The 18,061-nt window shown below is 44.4% G+C and overlaps 1 protein-coding gene across 15 annotated transcripts in view; it reads right to left on the bottom strand.

The window, feature by feature from the left end:
* Nucleotides 1-18,061, bottom strand: part of TLK2 (tousled like kinase 2) — a 79,333-nt gene that overhangs the window by 19,486 nt on the left and 41,786 nt on the right. For all 15 annotated transcript variants that reach the window (XM_084804386.1, XM_084804376.1, XM_084804382.1 and 12 more), the window contains one exon: nt 15,735-15,871. In XM_084804386.1, coding sequence (XP_084660512.1) covers nt 15,735-15,871 — 137 coding nt within the window. The remainder of the gene's footprint in view (nt 1-15,734; nt 15,872-18,061) is intronic.

The following is an 18,061-nucleotide window of genomic DNA, read 5'->3' as shown; positions in this document are numbered from 1 at the left end:
ACCTGGTTGTTAACTAACAAAGTAGTGAGCCTGAAGCCTGGTATCTTGGAGTGTATTGATTGTGAAGGGGGGACGACGACAAAGGAACGTGACACTCACTGCCAATGTAGGGTAGGCCTATGAAGCTGGTGTGTTAAGTGTGAGCATACGACCTGTTGGGGGACCCTCCTGCTAAAGGAGGCCTCTGCTGAGAGGTAAATTTCTATTTTGTAATGCCTTGCAAAAGAGTTTGGATTTGCCCATGTTGCAGCCCAGAAGATTTCTGCCATGGAGGTGCTGAAACTGTGGTTGTGGCTGCTGATCTAATGGAATGTGCAGTGACTTTAACAGACTTTGTTAGGCATGAAGCCTTGTAGGTTGAAAAGATACATGCTTTGAGCCATCTGGCTAAAGTAGATCTGGATACCTTTTTTTCCCATAGCAGTGGGATGAAAAGAAATAAAGAGTGAATCTGACTCTCTGAAGAAGGTCTGAGATATATCTTAACTGCCCTGCATAAGTCTAACCTCTGCCTGTCCCCCTCCAGGGGGTGAGAAGGATCAGGGCATTAGGAAGGTAGAATGGGCTCATATGCTCTGTGAAAAAGGGTTCAGTCACAGAAAGACTGTGTGTTCTTGAAGGTGACGAATCCTTTCCTAAGGGATAGTGCTGAGAGTCTGGAAGTTCTTCATGACAAAACAATGGCTACAACAAACACCACCTTTTGTGATAGGAGCCTAGGAGGCAATGTTCTGAGTGGTTCAAAGGGTGCTTTGGTCAGTGCATAAAGGACAACAGCAGGCTCCAGGATGGAAATCCATGGACTCGGTGGACTCAGGAGCATGGCTCCCCTTAGGAAGAACCTGATATGAGGATGAGAGCTAAGAGGATGACAGCCAGCTTTAGACAGTACTGGAGAAATGGTCAACATTTGCCTGCACAGTGCACCTGGTTTGAAAGGCTTGAGGCTTGCTTGAAGGAATAACAGGATCTCTTTTTAGGCCATCATAGAGGATGACAAGCTTCTTATGTCTGCACCAGGGGCATTGCAGCCCATAACACAAATTTGCATATATATTTATCCAAGTCTAAGCACACATATGGTCCATGGGGTCACGAAGAGTCGGACACAACTTAACGACTGAACAACAACAAGCACACATATAGATGTGTGTGTGTGGTGTGCGCACGTGGTGTGCTTGCGTGTGTGTATAGATTACATACATACATAAGAAGTGTGCACTGACCCCCCGCCCCCCCCCACTTCAACTCAGCATTTTGATTCAGCATTTTGGAAAACATCCTGCTTCTGCTTGGGCCAATTTGTAGTTGGACCATTTCAGCTCAGCACCAAACCTGACTCAAGTTTTGGAAAAATGAGTCTTTATGCTTCCTGTTGACTACCATGGGAAATTAGAAAAAAAAAAAAAGTAACCTTTTTCTCTTGGTCAGAACTGGATGATAATTACAGGCATACTAGAAGGGGATTACACCTGCCCAATGTCAGAACAATAGGTGCAGGGTTTATATTTTAATTTTATTTTAACGGGAACCGCCAATAACATTTTTATTCCTTGGAAGAATTAGATAAAAATTTCAGGATTCATTGCCCCATCAGAGGAGATCACGTCTCCAAATTTCAGAATGATAGCCACAAAGGTTTTTGTGCAAGTGTGGCCTTAACATTTTGAGGTCTCCAAAAGAGGACATACTTATCTCCCTATGGTTCCTTGTGGACCGTTGTTCTGAAAATTACAGACAGCCTAGAATTGTCCCTAAGTAAGAAACCAGCAAAGTTTCAGTAGGATAGTTGCAGCAGTTCATGTGGAAGGGGAGTTCTCAAATTTGGGGGAGGGCGTGATTTGCTTTCCCTTCCCTTCACCCTTCCCCAATAGTTTTTTTTTGGGTAAATTTGTATGAAAATGCACAGGTCATTAGAGGTGTCTCCCAGGAAAGAAACCTGCAAAGTTCCTAAAGGATATGTCGTTAAGTTATGTCCGACTCTTCATGACCCCATGGACCATAGCACGCTAGGCCTTCCTGTCCTCCGCTCTCTCCCGGAGTGTGCTCAAGTTCATATTCATTGCATCGGTGATGCTATCTAGCCATCCCATCCTCTGCCGTCCCCTTCTCCTTTTGCCTTCAATCTTTCCCAGCATCAGGGTCTTTTCCAGGGAGTTTTCTCTTCCCATTAGGTGGCCAAAATATTTGAGCTTCAGCTTCAGTATCTGTCCTTCCAATGAGCACTCAGGGTTGATTTCCTTTAGGATGGACTGATTGGACCTCCTTGCAGTCCAGGGGACTCGTAAGGGTCTTTTCCAGCACCACAGTTCGAAAGCATTAATTCTTCAGCGCTCAGCCTTCCTTATAGTCCAGCTCTCACAGCCATACACTACTACTGGGAAAACCATAGCTTGATTATACGAACCTTTGTCGGCAAGGTGATGTCTCTGCTTCTCACTATGCTGTCTAGGTTTGCCATAGCTTTCCTCCCAAGAAGCAAGCGCCTTTTAATTTCATGGCTACACTCACCATCTGTGGTGATCTTGGAGCCCAAGAAAATAAAATCTGTCACTGCTTCCATTTCTTCCCCTTCTATATGCCAGGAAGTGATGAGGCCAGATGCCATAATCTTAGTTTTTTTAGTGTTGAGTTTCAAACCAGCTTTTGCACTCTCCACTTTCACCCTCAACAAGAGGCTCTTTAGATCCTCTTCGCTTTCTGCCATTAGGGTGGTATCATCTGCGTATCTGAGGTTGTTGATCATTCTCCCGGCAATCTTAATTCCGACCTGTGATTCATCCAACCTGGCGTTTCTCATGATGTACTCTGCATAGAAGTTAAATAAGCAGAGCGACAATATACAGCCCTGTCGTACTCCTTTCCCAATTTTGAACCAATCAGTTGTTCCATGTCCGGTTCTTTAGAATGACTAGAATCTATTTACATTTCACCAATATTAGCAGCAGGGGAACATGGGTGGGAAGGTGCAATTGCACTCATGTCCTGCTTGTGGGTTTCCCATGGGCATCTGGTTGTCCACTGTGTGAACAGAATGTTGGACTAGATGGACCTTGGCCTGATGCAGCAGGGCTCTTCTTATGTTCTTAAATATAGAGTGCCTCTGAGCATATGCAGAATGCTTTTCTTTTACCACTGAGCACTTACATTCTCCCCCTACCAATTCTATTCCCCTCTATGCAACCACCCCTCCTCATCCTACCATCCTCCAGCAACTCTTCATAAAAATAGATGTCTTGTTTTGGGCAACTCTCCTCTACCTCCTCCTTGTTATGCACAAGCTCTCATTTTATCTTCCTCCCTATAACATTTTTTGTGCCTTCACCAGGTTCACCACAACTTCACCAGGTTTCAGCCAATGAGTCTATTTTCAAAACTAGGGCTCATTTATAGAGAAACTCTGAGCATGTACTAAGTGCCTTTCTCTCACCACTGAAGTTCATGCAAAATGAAAAAAAAAACACAAATGAGAAAACATGCATAGGACTGAGATGAAAGGGTAGTGAATTCATTAGATGGAATTGGGTAGGCACTATATTAAGCCTGTAATACCATGCTTACAACTCAGGACTTATTTCTGAGTAAACATGCAGAACATCAAGGTGCAAACCTCCCTGTAAAAGTAACTTCTGCTGGAATCCTATGCCCACTTTCCTGAGGGTAAGCCTCATTAAATATAATGGGACTTCTCAGTAGGCATACATAGGATTGCACAAATCAGCAATATTTATCTCCCCTCCACTTAAAAAACAAACCCCCAATTCCTATTTTTATTAAAGCTTTTTGTTCAAAGGAACATAGGAAGCTGCCTTATACTGAGTCAGACCCTGGGTCCATCTAACCCAGGAATGTCAACACTGACTGGCAGCAGTGGCTCTGCAGAGTTTGAGGCAGGATCCTTTCCTAGCCCTCCCTGGAGATGCTGGGATTGAACCTGGGGCCTTCTGCATGCCAAGCAGGTGCTCTGCCACGGAGCTGCAGCCCTGTTGCTGGATAATGGCAAATGACAAACAAAACAGCCCCAGATTTGTTTCTCTGCGAAGTGAACCCACTTTTCTCAAAGACTTGAGTGAGAAGGAGAAAAACCAGCCCTCTTGTCTGTTTGAATAAAGTCAAATACAGTTCAGAACTTCTCTTGCCCGCCAAAGAGAATTGTCTTTAAGAATTCCTCAGGATATGCTCTGGGTGGAATAAAGAACAGAAAGAAAGAACAAGATAGGGGAAGGAAGGAGAAAAGAAGAATGGTGATTGGAAATGCAGGGTGGGGTGGGGTGGGGGATAGAGAGAATTCCCTAAGCCAAGTGGCTCCTTTCAGAGAGGTAGTGCTTCAGAGGAATTTAGAAGACTGTGGAGGGTTTGTAAGGATTGCACGTACTTACATTAACTTTATGAGGTGAGGTGGCAGAGGGCTTTTTCTAGCTTTTTTAAAACTGCAGAACCTGTTTAAAAGCCTTAGCAGTTCCTCGATCATGACGCCACATAGTCCTAACCCTCCTTCTGAAATAATTTTGAGTCCTACAGCTATTTCAGAGAAATTAAAGTGGAGGGAGAGAAAGAAGTTTGTGGAGGCTATTGGAACTTTTGCTGTACTGAAGCTACTAAACTTCTGCAGAACCCAAAGGTTCCACTCTGGGGCAGTAAAATCAGGTGCTGTGTGAAATACCAGTATTTCACATGAAGCTCTTTCTTCCCTTCCGTCTCCCTCTTCAAAATGTCATTGCAAGCAAGCTCCCAACAATGGGCATGTAAGAGCTGAAAAGTAGGGGGAGAGAGGTTTTTTGCACCTCAACACCCCCCCCACACACCAGAGATTAGGGATAGTGATCTCCTAATGGTCACCTTAAATACCTTCTGATTAGGATCTTTAATCCCCTGTATGGCTTGGCAGTTTTTACTTTTTGTTTTAGTCTTTGAGAAAAGGAAACTTTATGCATGGCTTGCACAAAAGCCACTGGACCTAACTGTCTGAAATTTGGCAGGTTCAGTCAGCTCCATAGGGGATGCCAGGTCCCAAAATTCTACACACGTATGTGGAAGCACAAAAAAATCACAGCTCTTTGCTTTGATATTTTTTCTTGAAAACAGCAAATTTTACTTGTGGCTAGCACAAAAGCCACTAGGCCCAACTGTCTGAAATTTGGCAGATTCAGTCACCTATACAGGGACTGCCAGGTCACCAAATTCTATGCACTTTTGTGGAAGCACACAAAAAATATAGCTCTTTGCTTTGACAGATTTTCTTGAAAATAGCAAACTTTACCTGTGACTAGCACAAAAGCCACTGGACATAACTGCCTGAAATTGGGCAGGTTCAATCAGCTCCATTGGGGCTACCAGGTCTCCAAATTTCATGTATTTAAATTATGGCCATTTCTGTTTTCCAATGCAAGTCAATGGGAAAATGTAAAAAAATGGCAATTAGGACAGTTCAAAAGATCTGGGGCCCATGCCCAAGTGGGCCTTTCTTCAACAACACCCCTGGTCAGCACCATCTAGTGAAGGCTTTCCAAGAGGTTTTGTGTCTACATACTATGGAGTCTTTCCTCAAGGCCAGCAAGGCGGTGATGACTGAGTTGGGATACCCTAAGCCAATGCAGGCTGACTGTTCAATGGTCATATGGCTAGATGAAGCCAGCCTGGGTCTGGGTGGAGAACTGGGTCTCGACTGAGGAGATCTGGTATCAGAGGGAGGAACCAGGGTCCTTCAAGAGCTAGGATTTCAGAAAACTATGGGTGGGCCAGAAGGGGGCCATTAAAATGACTGTTGACTGTTCTGACCTTCTGTAGGTGTCTTGCTATGAGCGGAGTCAGTGGAAAGGCATACAGTCTCTCTTTTGGCATTGAGGGTGTCCATGGCTTCTGTGCTGTAGGCGCAGAATCTTGAAAAGAATCTCAGGTGTTTGTGGTTGTGGTGTCGTGCCAGGAGGTCCACTATGAGCGGTCCGAATCGTGTCTGAAGTTGTGGAAGACAAAGGGGTGAACACTCCCCAGGATTGATCTGCTTGTGATGGAGGTAGTCTGCTGTGTAATTCAGCTTGCCCTGTATGTATTGAGCAAGCATCCCTGACAGATGGCTGTCCAGCTTCGTCCTGAATGCCTCCAGTATGGGAGAGCCCACTACCCCCCTAGGTAACTCACTCCATTGTCATATTGCTCTAATAGTCAGGTAGTTTTTCCTGATGTCCAGCTGGGATCTGGCTTCCTGTAACTTGAGCCCATTATTCCGTGTCCTGCACTCTGGGATGATGGAGAAGAGATCCTGGCCTTCCTCTCTGTGACAACCTTTCAAGTACTTGAAAAGCACTATCCTATCTCCCCTCAGTCTTCTCTTCTCAAGGCTAAACATTCCCAGTTCTTTCAGTCTCTCCTCACAGGGCTTTGTTTCCAGTCCCCTGATCATCTTCGTCGCCCTCCTCTGAACCCTCTCCAGTTTGTCTGCATCCTTCTTAAAGTGTGGTGCCCAGAACTGGACACAGTACTCCAGATGAGGCCTAACCAATGCTGAGTAGAGGGGAACTATTACTTCCCAGGATTTGGAAGCTATGCTTCTATGAATGTGGCCCAAAATAGTATTTGCCTTTTTTGCAGCCACATCATGTTGTTGGCCAAATGATGAGGCCTAACCAGTGCTGATTAACCCCTTCATGGATCACTGCCTTGTTGTGGTGAAGAGGCTTGCGTAACTCAGTGAAGCCATAAGCTATGCCGTGCAGGGCCACCCAAGACGGACAGGTCATGGCAGAGAGTTCTGACAAAATGTGGTCCACTGGAGAAGGAAATGGCAACCCACTCCAGTATTCTTGCCAAGAAAACCCTATGGAACGTATCACAAGGCTAAAAGAGATGATGCCGGAAGATGAGCCCCTCAGGTCGGAAGGTGTCCAATATACTACTGGGGAAGAGCATTGGGAATTTCCAAGTAGCGCCAGAAAGAGTGAAGCGGCTGGGCCAAAGCTGAAAGGACACTCAGCTGTGGATGTGTCTGGTGGTGAAAAGAAAATCCGATGCTGTAAAGAACAATATTGTTTAGGAACCTGGAATGTCAGATCAATGAATCAAGGTAAGCTGGAGGTGGTCAAACATGAGATGGCAAGATTGAACATCGACATCTTGGGAATCAGTGAACTCAAATGGACAAGCATGGGCGAATTTAATTCAGGTGACCATCATATCTACTATTGTGGGCAAGAATCCCTTAGAAGAAATGGAGTAGCACTCATAGTCAACAAAAGGGTGGGAAAAGCAGTACTGGGGTACAATCTTAAAAACGACAGAATGATCTCAGTACGAATCCAAGGCAAACCATTCAACATCACAGGAATTCAAGTCTATGCCCCAACCACTGAGGCCGAAGAAGCTGAGGTTGATCGGTTCTATGAAGACCTACAACACCTTCTAGAACTAACACCAAAAAAAGATGTCCTCTTCATCATAGGGGATTGGAATGCTAAAGTAGGAAGTCAAGAAATCACTGGGATAACAGGCAAGCATGGCCTTGGTGTACAAAATGAAGCAGGTCAAAAGCTAACAGAGTTTTGCCAAAAGAACACGCTGATCATAGCAAACACTCTTTTCCAACAGCACAAGAGGCGACTCTACACATGGACATCACCAGATGGTCAATATCGAAATCAGATTGATTATGTCCTTTGCAGCCAAAGATGGAGAAGCTCTATACAGTCAGTCAAAACAAGACCTGGAGCTGACTGTGGCTCAGATCATGAGCTTCTTCTTGCAAAATTTCGGCTTAAATTGAAGAACGTAGGAAAAACCACTAAACCATTCAGGTATGACCTAAATCATATCCCTTATGAATATACAGTGGAGGTGAGGAATAGATTTCAGGAATTAGACCTGATAGACAGAGTGCCTGAGGAACTATGGACGGAGGTCCATCACATTGTTCAGGAGGCAGCAATGAAATCCATCCCAAAGAAAAAGAAATGCAAGAAAGCCAAGTGGCTGTCTGATGAGGCTTTACAAGTAGCTGAGGAAAGATGGGAAGCGAAAAGCAGGGGAGAAAGGGGAAGATATATCCAACTGAATGCAGAGTTCCAGAGAATAGCAAGGAGAGACAAGAAGGCCTTCTTAAATGAACAATACAAAGAAATCGAGGAAAACAACAGAATGGGAAAGACTAGAGATCTCTTCAAGAAAATCGGAGATCTCAAGGGAACATTTTGTGCAAAGACAGGCATGATAAAGGACAAAGAAGGCAGGGTCCTAACAGATGCAGATGAGATTAAGAAGAGGTGGCAAGAATACACAGAAGAACTATACAGGAAAGATCTTCATGTCCCTGATAGCCATGATAGTGCGGTCACTGAACTTGAGCCGGCCATCCTAGACAGTGAAGTCAAGTGGGCCTTAGGAAGCATTACTAACAACAAAGCTAGTGGAGATGACAGTATTCCAGCTGAACTATTTAAAATCCTAAAAGATGATGCTGTTAAAGTGCTGCAATCAATATGCCAACAAATTTGGAACACTCAACAATGGCCTCAAGACTGGAAAAGGTCAGTTTACATTCCAATTCCAAAGAAGGGCAATGCCAAAGAGTGTTCAAACTACCGCACAATTGCACTCATTTCACATGCCAGCAAGGTGATGCTCAAAATCCTACAAGCTAGGCTTCAGCAGTATGTGAATCGAGAACTACCGGAAGTACAAGCTGGGTTTCGAAGAGGCAGAGGAACCAGAGATCAAATCGCCAACATTCGCTGGATCATGGAGAAAGCAAGAGAATTCCAGAAAAACGTCTATTTCTGCTTCATTGACTACCCTAAAGCCTTTGATTGTGTGGATCACAACAAACTATGGCAAATTCTTAAAGTGATGGGAGTACGAGACCACCTTACCTGTCTCCTGAGAAACCTGTACGGGGGTCAAGAAGCAACAGTAAGAACCAGACATGGAACAACCGAGTGGTTCAAAATTGGGAAAGGAGTACGATAAGGCTATTGTGTGGATCACAACAAACTGTGGCAAATTCTTAAAGTGATGGGAGTACCAGACCACCTTACCTGTCTCCTGAGAAACCTGTACGAGGGTCAAGAAGCAACAGTAAGAACCAGACATGGAACAACTGATTGGTTCAAAACTGGGAAAGGAGTACGACAAGGCTGCATATTGTCACCCTGCTTATTTAACTTATATGCAGAGTACATCATGAGAAATGCCGGGTTGGATGAATCAGAGGTCGGAATTAAGATTGCTGGGAGAATTATCAACAACCTCCGATATGCAGACGATACCACCCTAATGGCAGAAAGCGAAGAGGATCTAAAGAGCCTCTTGTTGAGGGTGAAAGAGGAGAGTGCAAAAGCTGGTTTGAAACTCAACATTAAAAAAACAAAGATCATGGCATCTGGCCCCATCACTTCCTGGCATATAGAAGGGGAAGAAATGGAAGCAGTGACAGATTTTACTTTCTTGGGCTCCAAGATCACCGCAGACGGTGACTGTAGCCATGAAATTAAAAGACGCTTGCTCCTTGGGAGGAAAGCTATGGCCAACCTAGACAGCATAGTAAGAAGCAGAGACATCACCTTGCCAACAAAGGTCCGTCTAATCAAAGCTATGGTTTTCCCAGTAGTAATGTATGGCTGTGAGAGCTGGACTATAAGGAAGGCTGAGCGCCGAAGAATTGATGCTTTCGAACTGTGGTGCTGGAGAAGACTCTTACGAGTGCCCTGGACTGCAAGGAGGTCAAATCAGTCCATCCTAAAGGAAATCAACCCTGAGTGCTCATTGGAAGGACAGATACTGAAGCTGAAGCTCCAATATTTTGGCCACCTAATGCGAAGAGAAAACTCCCTGGAAAAGACCCTGATGCTGGGAAAGACTGAAGGCAAAAGGAGAAGGGGACGGCAGAGGATGAGATGGCTAGATAGCATCACCAATGCAATGAATATGAACTTGAGCACGCTCCGGGAGAGAGCGCAGGACAGGAAGGCCTGGCGTGCTATGGTCCATGGGGTCACGAAGAGTCGGACATGACTGAACGACTGAACAACAACAACAACAACAACGATAAGGCTGCATATTGTCGCCCTGCTTATTTAACTTATATGCAGAGTACATCATGAGAAATGCCGGGTTGGATGAATCACAGGTCGGAATTAAGATTGCTGGGAGAATTATCAACAACCTCCGATATGCAGACGATACCACCCTAATGGCAGAAAGCGAAGAGGATCTCAAGAGCCTCTTGTTGAGGGTGAAAGAGGAGAGTGCAAAAGCTGGTTTGAAACTCAACATTAAAAAAACGAAGATCATGGCATCCGGCCCCATCACTTTCTGGCATATAGAAGGGGAAGAAATGGAAGCAGTGACAGATTTTACTTTCTTGGGCTCCAAGATCACCGCAGACGGTGACTGCAGCCATGAAATTAAAAGACGCTTGCTCCTTGGGAGGAAAGTTATGGCAAACCTAGACAGCATAGTGAGAAGCAGAGACATCACCTTGCCGACAAAGGTCCGTCTAATCAAAGCTATGGTTTTCCCAGTAGTAATGTATGGCTGTGAGAGCTGGACTATAAGGAAGGCTGAGTGCCGAAGAATTGATGCTTTCGAACTGTGGTGCTGGAGAAGACTCTTACGAGTCCCCTGGACTGCAAGGAGGTCAAATCAGTCCATCCTAAAGGAAATCAACCCTGAGTGCTCATTGGAAGGACAGATACTGAAACTGAAGCTCAAATCTTTTGGCCACCTAATGCGAAGAGAAAACTCTCTGGAAAAGACCCTGATGCTGGGAAAGACTGAAGGCAAAAGGAGAAGGGGACGGCAGAGGATGAGATGGCTAGATAGCATCACCGATGCAATGAATATGAACTTGAGCACACTCCGGGAGAGAGCGGAGGACAGGAAGGCCTGGCGTGCTATGGTCCATGGGGTCATGAAGAGTCGGACACGACTGAACGACTGAACAACAACAACAACCAGTGCTGAAGCTCCTTCTCTGGAGGCAGACTTCAGTTTGGGAAACATAGCCTCTCCTCTCAAAATGGGTTGATTTTTCCACTGGGTCTGCAAAATGTATGGGTAAGGTGGCAATAGCCTTTAATAATGACAAAAATAGTCTTTGTTAAAGAATCTGGTATTCGTAGAATCTTCTGTTATTCCTACATCTGACCATTCTCCCTCCCCTTTGTTCAAGTTAGCATCCCCTGGGGGTACAGAGGATCACTGTCCTGGATCTGGACATCACGTTCAGGCGTTGTAGTTCTGTTGGAAGTCCCTTTAGTTCTAAAGTGTGAATCAGGACAGCCCTCTCTAGAATTGGCAGATGAGCGCTGAACCACAGCATGAGTAGCGTGATTATATGACTGAGTTGCCCTTGAATTTTTATTCCTTACATGATCTCAGAGGAGGGGAAGGAGAGTAATCTGAGTGAGGGACACAATTATGTTTTCCAGAACAAGTAGGTCTTTTATCCTGTTTTTTCAAAAACTATGCAGATAATTCCTCTAAGAGTGCTCACTCATGTTGTGAGAGAACAGTTTTGTGTATCTGGGAAAGGATCTTAATGGTAGGAGAGGAGAGGATGGAGACTTGGAACCCCTCTGCCAATCTAGTTGAAGGAAGAGGGACGGGAGCATTCGGTCTGTGAGAATCAAAACTGCTTTCCAAAATGGCCACCTCCTGGGTTTGGCAGGAAATGGCTGGGGGGTGGGTGGGGAGGAGCTGGATCAGGTTCTCACCCTGCCCGTTGCCCTGGAGCATCCTTGTGTGGAACTTGGAGGATCAATGTTCTCCTCCGATTCTGAGACCATGGCCAGCTCCTGATCAGTATGAGGGTGGCAAGTTCTGCAGAAGCAAGCACCCTGAGGCTCAAGCCCATGACCACCTCAAGTGTGCTCTATAGCAGGATGTACGGGGTGGCAAGGTTGAATGTGTGGCCAGAGCCAGGAGGCTGGTGCTCGCTGCTTGTTTCTCTACTATTGTGGCCAGCGGAATCAGTTTTCAAGCAGGAACTGAGGGCGCAGCAGTGCTGCAAAGCAGACTGGCCTCTAACGACATATACATGAGTAATGCTGCTTGTTTCCTCTGCGGGCTTTTCTGCTGCTGCTTTCTTCCCTCTTGGAGCCATAGAAGAAGGAGAGAGTGAACGCAACAAAGACAGGAGGAAAGATTTCTTTCTTTTATTTGTTTAAGATCTGAGAAGATGAATGAAAGAAGAAAGAAGAAAAACCCTGGAGTCACCAAGGTAGAAGAGTTGAAAAAGACAGGTTGTGATAGGTGAAAAAACCTAGCTTTATCCTGGGTGTAAAACAGGCCATGGACTGGCTGGAAGTCTAGGAACAACAGACTAAACAAAACTCTTATCATGTGGTCCCTGCTTTGCATGGGCAGTTGAGGGAGTTAAGCCACTGTGGGATGCCTTCCTCACAGCAGCTTGGAGAAAGCACCCATCTCAATACAGATCTTTGTGGGACCCCATTGTTTACATCACTCCATTGCAAGAACTGACCATTTATTCCTGCTCTTTGCTTTGAGTTCTTTAACCGGTTACCATAACTCTCCTCTTATTCCATGACTGGTATGTTTGCTCAGAAGTCTTTTATGTGGGGCTTTCCTGAAAGCCTTTTGGAAGTCCAAGTAAACGAAGTCTATCAGATCACTCATCCACATATTTCTTGATACTCTCAAAGAACTCTAAAAGATTAGTGAGACAAGATATACCATGGAAGCCATTTTGATTCTTTTTCAGCAGGACTTGTCCTTCTATATGCTTATCAATTTTATCTTTAATAATGCTTTCAACCAATTTACCTGGTACAGATGTTAAGCCAACTGGTCTGTAATTATCCAGATCTTACATATTTTTGTTAGAAGACCAGCAATTTCACCTTTGAGTTCTTTCAGAGCTCTTGGATGAATACCATCTGGATCTGGTGATTTGTTAGCTTTCAATTTGTCAATAAGGTCTAGAACTTCATCTCTTTGTCACCACTATTTGCCTCAGTTCCTCAGACTACCTTCCTGAAAATATTGATTCAGGCAGAGGTATCTGCCCTACATCTTCTGCAGTGAAGACGAAAAGAACTCATTTAGCTTCTCTGCGATCTCCTTATCCGCCTTGAACTCTGTTGTCATCCAACAGCCTCCCTAGCTGGTTCCCTACTTCTAATGTATTTAAAGAATTCTTTATTGTTGCCCTTGGTGTTTTTAGCGATATGCTCCTCAAAATCCTTTTTTTGCATTTCTTATTCTCTGTTTGCATCTCCTGTGTGCAAGTTTTGTTCCTTTTTGTTCCCCTCATTTGGGAAAGACTTCTGCAAGAAGCCTTTTCTCTAAGAGCTTCCTTGGCACTGCTTGTTAACCATGGTGGGTGACCTCTTGGACTTAGTGCTGCCTTTCCTGACCTGTGGTATACATTCTAACTGAACTTCCATTATTGTGGCTTTGAGTACCCTCCAAGCATTTTGGAGAGCTTTCACCCTTTCAAGTGCCTTTTTACCAGTTCCCTCATTTTAGAAGATTTTCCTCTTTTCAAGTTAAATGTGACCACGTTGGACTTCCTTGGCTGTTTTCACTTTCGCAATTTATATTTAAATTTGATAGCACAGATTCCAATTGATTCAACACCACTCGCATCTCACACAAGATCTGCAATGAGGCCACTTAGGATTAAGTTCAGGGTCAAAGCCTGTGTGGTTGGTTCCATGACTGACTGTTCTAAGGACAAACAACAAAGCAGGCTCTGGTGCTTGAAATGGGAAAATTATTGTGCTCTATGCGTTTTGGAGATGTCTCCTTCTTCGGGAGCTGTTTGAAGCCAATGTGAGAGCGGTAAGATTTAGGAATAGCGTGTGCAAGCATTTCAAAGAAAGGAATCACTGTTCATTTCAGGGTTAAGAGACTGAATGGCTTCAAACAGGTCCTGAAGAAGGAGACATCTCCAAAACACGTAGAGCACAATACATTTTCCTTTTTTGAGCACTGGAGCCTGCCTCCCCCTTCTTTGTTGTTAGTCCATGGTGCTTCTACCCTCATCACTCCTCCTGACCATTCTAAGGCACAGTTATTTAGACCAGGAGAGCAAAATGCGCAGTCCGCAAAGCCATTTCTAGCAGCCCACCAGACCCCACCCCCCGCATTTGCTGCTGTGGTGGTACTTCCTATCCCTAATCTCCAATCTCTCAGAGATAAGCAAGGAATTCTCTTGCTAGTGCTAGCAAAGAAATTCCTTCCTTTATCTCCAATCTCTGATGAGAGATTGGAAATAAACAGCGACCGTGTGAGCAACACTGGGGCAGCGAGGAGGCTGCAGCCTTCTACCTTCCCCAACAACCCCAAAACAACCTGGATTGCTGCTTTACCACTGTATGCCCCAGCCGTGGGCTGCCAAGATTTAGAGGTGCTGAGAAAGTGATAAGCCAGATCCAGTTTTACTTACAAGGAGACTTTATTGAGTACTTATAGCGCACAGGCGTACCCAATGGTTGGATCAGACAGCATCTCTGAACCACGAGCTGTAGTGCATGATGGGTTTTATATCATATATGTTATCCAGACATAGCAGTGAGGCAGTATGACAGGAGCAAGAGTTAACTAGGGTTCATCTACAACTTTCCCAGCATAGCCTAACATTGCTTAGTAACATATTTGGCAGAAGCAAGACTATCAGAATTTTCCCAGCACAGACACCTGTAGCTTAGAATAAATATAGCTTCACTGCTCAGGCACATCCGAGACTCTGATAACATAAACAGTACCAGAGCTCATTAGCATGGAATGTACTGAGGTGGCCAGATCGACCTTTGACTCATCTTACAATCCAAGAGGCCCACCTGCAACCAAATTGCAAGTAATAATGAACGAAAGCAGAGAGCATTATGGATCTCTAAGCCTCTCTCAACTACTGTTAGCTTGCTTACAGGCCTGGGGCCTTACAACCACTTTTAAGGTTTCCAGTTTGTTTGACATTATGCCCTCTTTCACGTACAGAGCAGCACCACCTCCAGTATATCCTTTCCCTGTCCTTTTTATGCAGTTTGTAGCTAGAGATGACTGAATCTCACCGGTTCTCTCCATTCCACCAGGTTTCCATTATGCCTGCTATATTTACGTTCTCCCTTAAAACCAAGCACTCCAACATTCCCATCTTGGGTCAGAAGTTTCTAGCATTCACGCAGAAACATCTATATATGGTGTCCCACTGCAGATGTCTCTGGTCTGTGCATTTTCTGCTATGGTCCTTAGGCCTCTTTGACTGGCTATCATGTTTTAGCATATGCTCATAGCATATTTCCACCTGTTTCCATTTGGGCAATCAGAAACATTTTTACTTTCAGCCCCTAGGGGTAATTCAACCCAAAATGGATGCTTCCGGGTAAGGCTATTAATAGCTACTAGTGATGATGGCTATACGCTTCTTCCAGTATCAGAGGCAGTGGTCTAAGTCCCCCAGTTGCTGGGGAACACAACCTGGATGGTGCCATTGCACTCACGTTCTATTTGTGGGTTTCCCACAGGCCGTTGGTTCGCCACTGTGCAAACAGAATACTGGACATCGTCCAATCCAGCATGGCTCTTATGTTCTTCCCAACTCTTATTGGCTTTCTTCCAGGGTTCAGTTTAAAAACTGCTCTGCTACCTTTTTTATGTTAAGCACCACCAGTCTGGTTCCATTCTGGGTTATTGCATATGCATTTAGAAAAAGGACAAGTCAATAATTTATTATTTTTTCTGCCTCTACCGGAGGCAGAAGGGCTAGTTACATAACATACTTGATAAGGTTCTGGAAAGCGTAGCCATCTGTCCACTGCTCAGTGTAAGAGGCCCCGTGCCGGACTGTAGCAAAGTGACCCAGCCGCAACCGATCCTGCATACTCTTATCTCGGCATGCCATCTTTTCCTGCTTTGACTGGGGAGGGAAGGATAGAGTGTCACGACTCTCAACTGTAGCTCATCATATTGCTAGAGAGCTAGTCAAAACTAACAGTAACATCAACAGAGTATTCATTCTCAAGAAGCTGACTTCCATATAGATATAGGTTGCCATGGGCAAAACTGTCCAAGATCAGGTCACTGACATGTGGCTTAATAACTGGTTGCCTGTAGAGAAAGAAAAAAGACACACACACACACAACTAAATCCCATCATGCATGTGATGGGAAGGGGACAAGAAGATTGAAGATCATAAAAAGCAATGGTGGTTTACAGCTTTCTGGGCACACTTCAATACAGGGCTTTACAGGCAGAAGGTGCTAAGTAGGTTTGGGTTCTTTGTAAATGTGTTTGCTTCCTTTAGCATATCCTCACTGCAAGCTTTAGGACAGACCACAAATGGCTCTGTAATAACATTATCAGTGCACCAATTCTACACAGCAAGGGATATTCTCAGTGGCTGCTCCACAATAATGATTGCCATAGGCCAAGCCACACTGCCTTCCTGATATGATGCACGCTGGTTCTGAGGCTTGGCAAGATTCAATTCTCACCTTACTTTCTGATGTTGTAAATGCCATCACAAATTCTCATAATTTTTAGGCATTAGGCATTTCTTCTGAATGCATCTTTGTACAGTAAAGTCTGAAATTCATCATATCCTGGAGAAATTTAGATTTTCAGTGGGTCTTTAGGATATAGTAAAGATCACTAGGAAGGGGCAAATTCAAGAACAATGCTTATCATGGAGAAGAGAGAAAAATCCACCTTGATACGGCTTTCCCACATTAACAATGAGGGGAGGGGACATAACTCAGAAAGCAGAGCTTTCTACTTAAAAGCAGAAATGACAATCAGGAACCATCTTCCAGAGATTTCACATTGGTTGATGAAATGTTCCTTCTTCCTGCTCTAGGTTAGCCTTCCCCGACCTGGTGCCCTCTAGATGTTTTGGACTTCAACTCCCATCAGCCTCAGCCAATGTGACCTATAGTCAGGAATGCTGACAGTAATTGTCCAAAACATCTGGAGGGTACCAGTTTGGGGGAGGCAACCCTAGGTAAGCTTCCTCCAACATTTGATGGCATCTCAAGACATTCTTGTGAAACTACAACATGAGAGGCGGTGATATGCATACTGTTTTCAATAGGGCAGTTACTCCATCGATACAGGTCCCCGAATGAGGTAGAAGAGCCAACATTAGCTGCCATGATTAGCAGTATGCATCTGGATGGGACTATACTGGATGCAACTAAAGAGCAGCTTTTTCAAGAAAGGGGAAGATTCTGGAAGAAAATGAAAATGGACAAGCAACTTTTTCTTCCTCAGGGCTTTGGGGCTGGGCTACAAGCAGGGAATATTGAGTTAGGAGTTTCTGTGGGGTTTCATGTTAATTGTTTTTAATGTTTTCCTAACTTAAATAAATGAATACAAAAGTATTCTTGTAGCAAAAAATACCTTACTTTGACTACTGGTAAAAAAGTTCATAACTTCAGAACCCATGCGTCTAGCTTCATTTCACTACATTCAAAATTGTTATGATTCTGATTGTATTAAATGGTCTGAACTTGAGCACGCTCCGGGAGAGAGCGCAGGAAAGGAAGGCCTGGCGTGCTATGGTCCATGGGGTCACGAAGAGTCGGACACGACTGAACGACTGAACAACAACAAAAGCAATCAGATTGGTTATTTTAAGATAGAGGAAGGTGATCTCTACTAAGCGGTACCAGTTTCAGCCATGTACTTCATGACAAAATGAAGGATCCCCGTTATCCCCTTTTGGAGGGGTCAGAAAGGGGGTATACCCCAATAAAGTTGGTTAGATTAGACAGTCCAGAATTATGTATACTATTCCCCAACAGATAATGCTTGTTTCATCCAATCATTGGCCCCAAAAAGGGGGCTTGGGGGGCTGCCACTCACTAAAAACCCCAGCAGTTGCTCATAAGACTGGCAGTTTTGGAGATGCCACAAGACTGGTACCATGTCATTTGTAACTTATACCTTATGACTTAAGTATTTTGACAACGGTTTTTGGACTATATGGATCACTGTTATCATGAAATGTGTTTTTAAAAAGTTGTAAACAGATACCATTTCTCAATAAACTTGTTTGTGATTTATATTGATTTCTTGAAAAGTAAGTTATTTTCAATAAATACTACT

Source organism: Heloderma suspectum, chromosome 6 (genome assembly GCF_057233095.1).
Source record: "Heloderma suspectum isolate Gila_16-S chromosome 6, 16-S_ref, whole genome shotgun sequence".
Classification (NCBI taxonomy): Eukaryota; Metazoa; Chordata; class Lepidosauria; order Squamata; family Helodermatidae; genus Heloderma; species Heloderma suspectum.
Note: the sequence above shows the minus strand (reverse complement) of the source record. Positions and strands in the feature narration are given on the sequence as shown.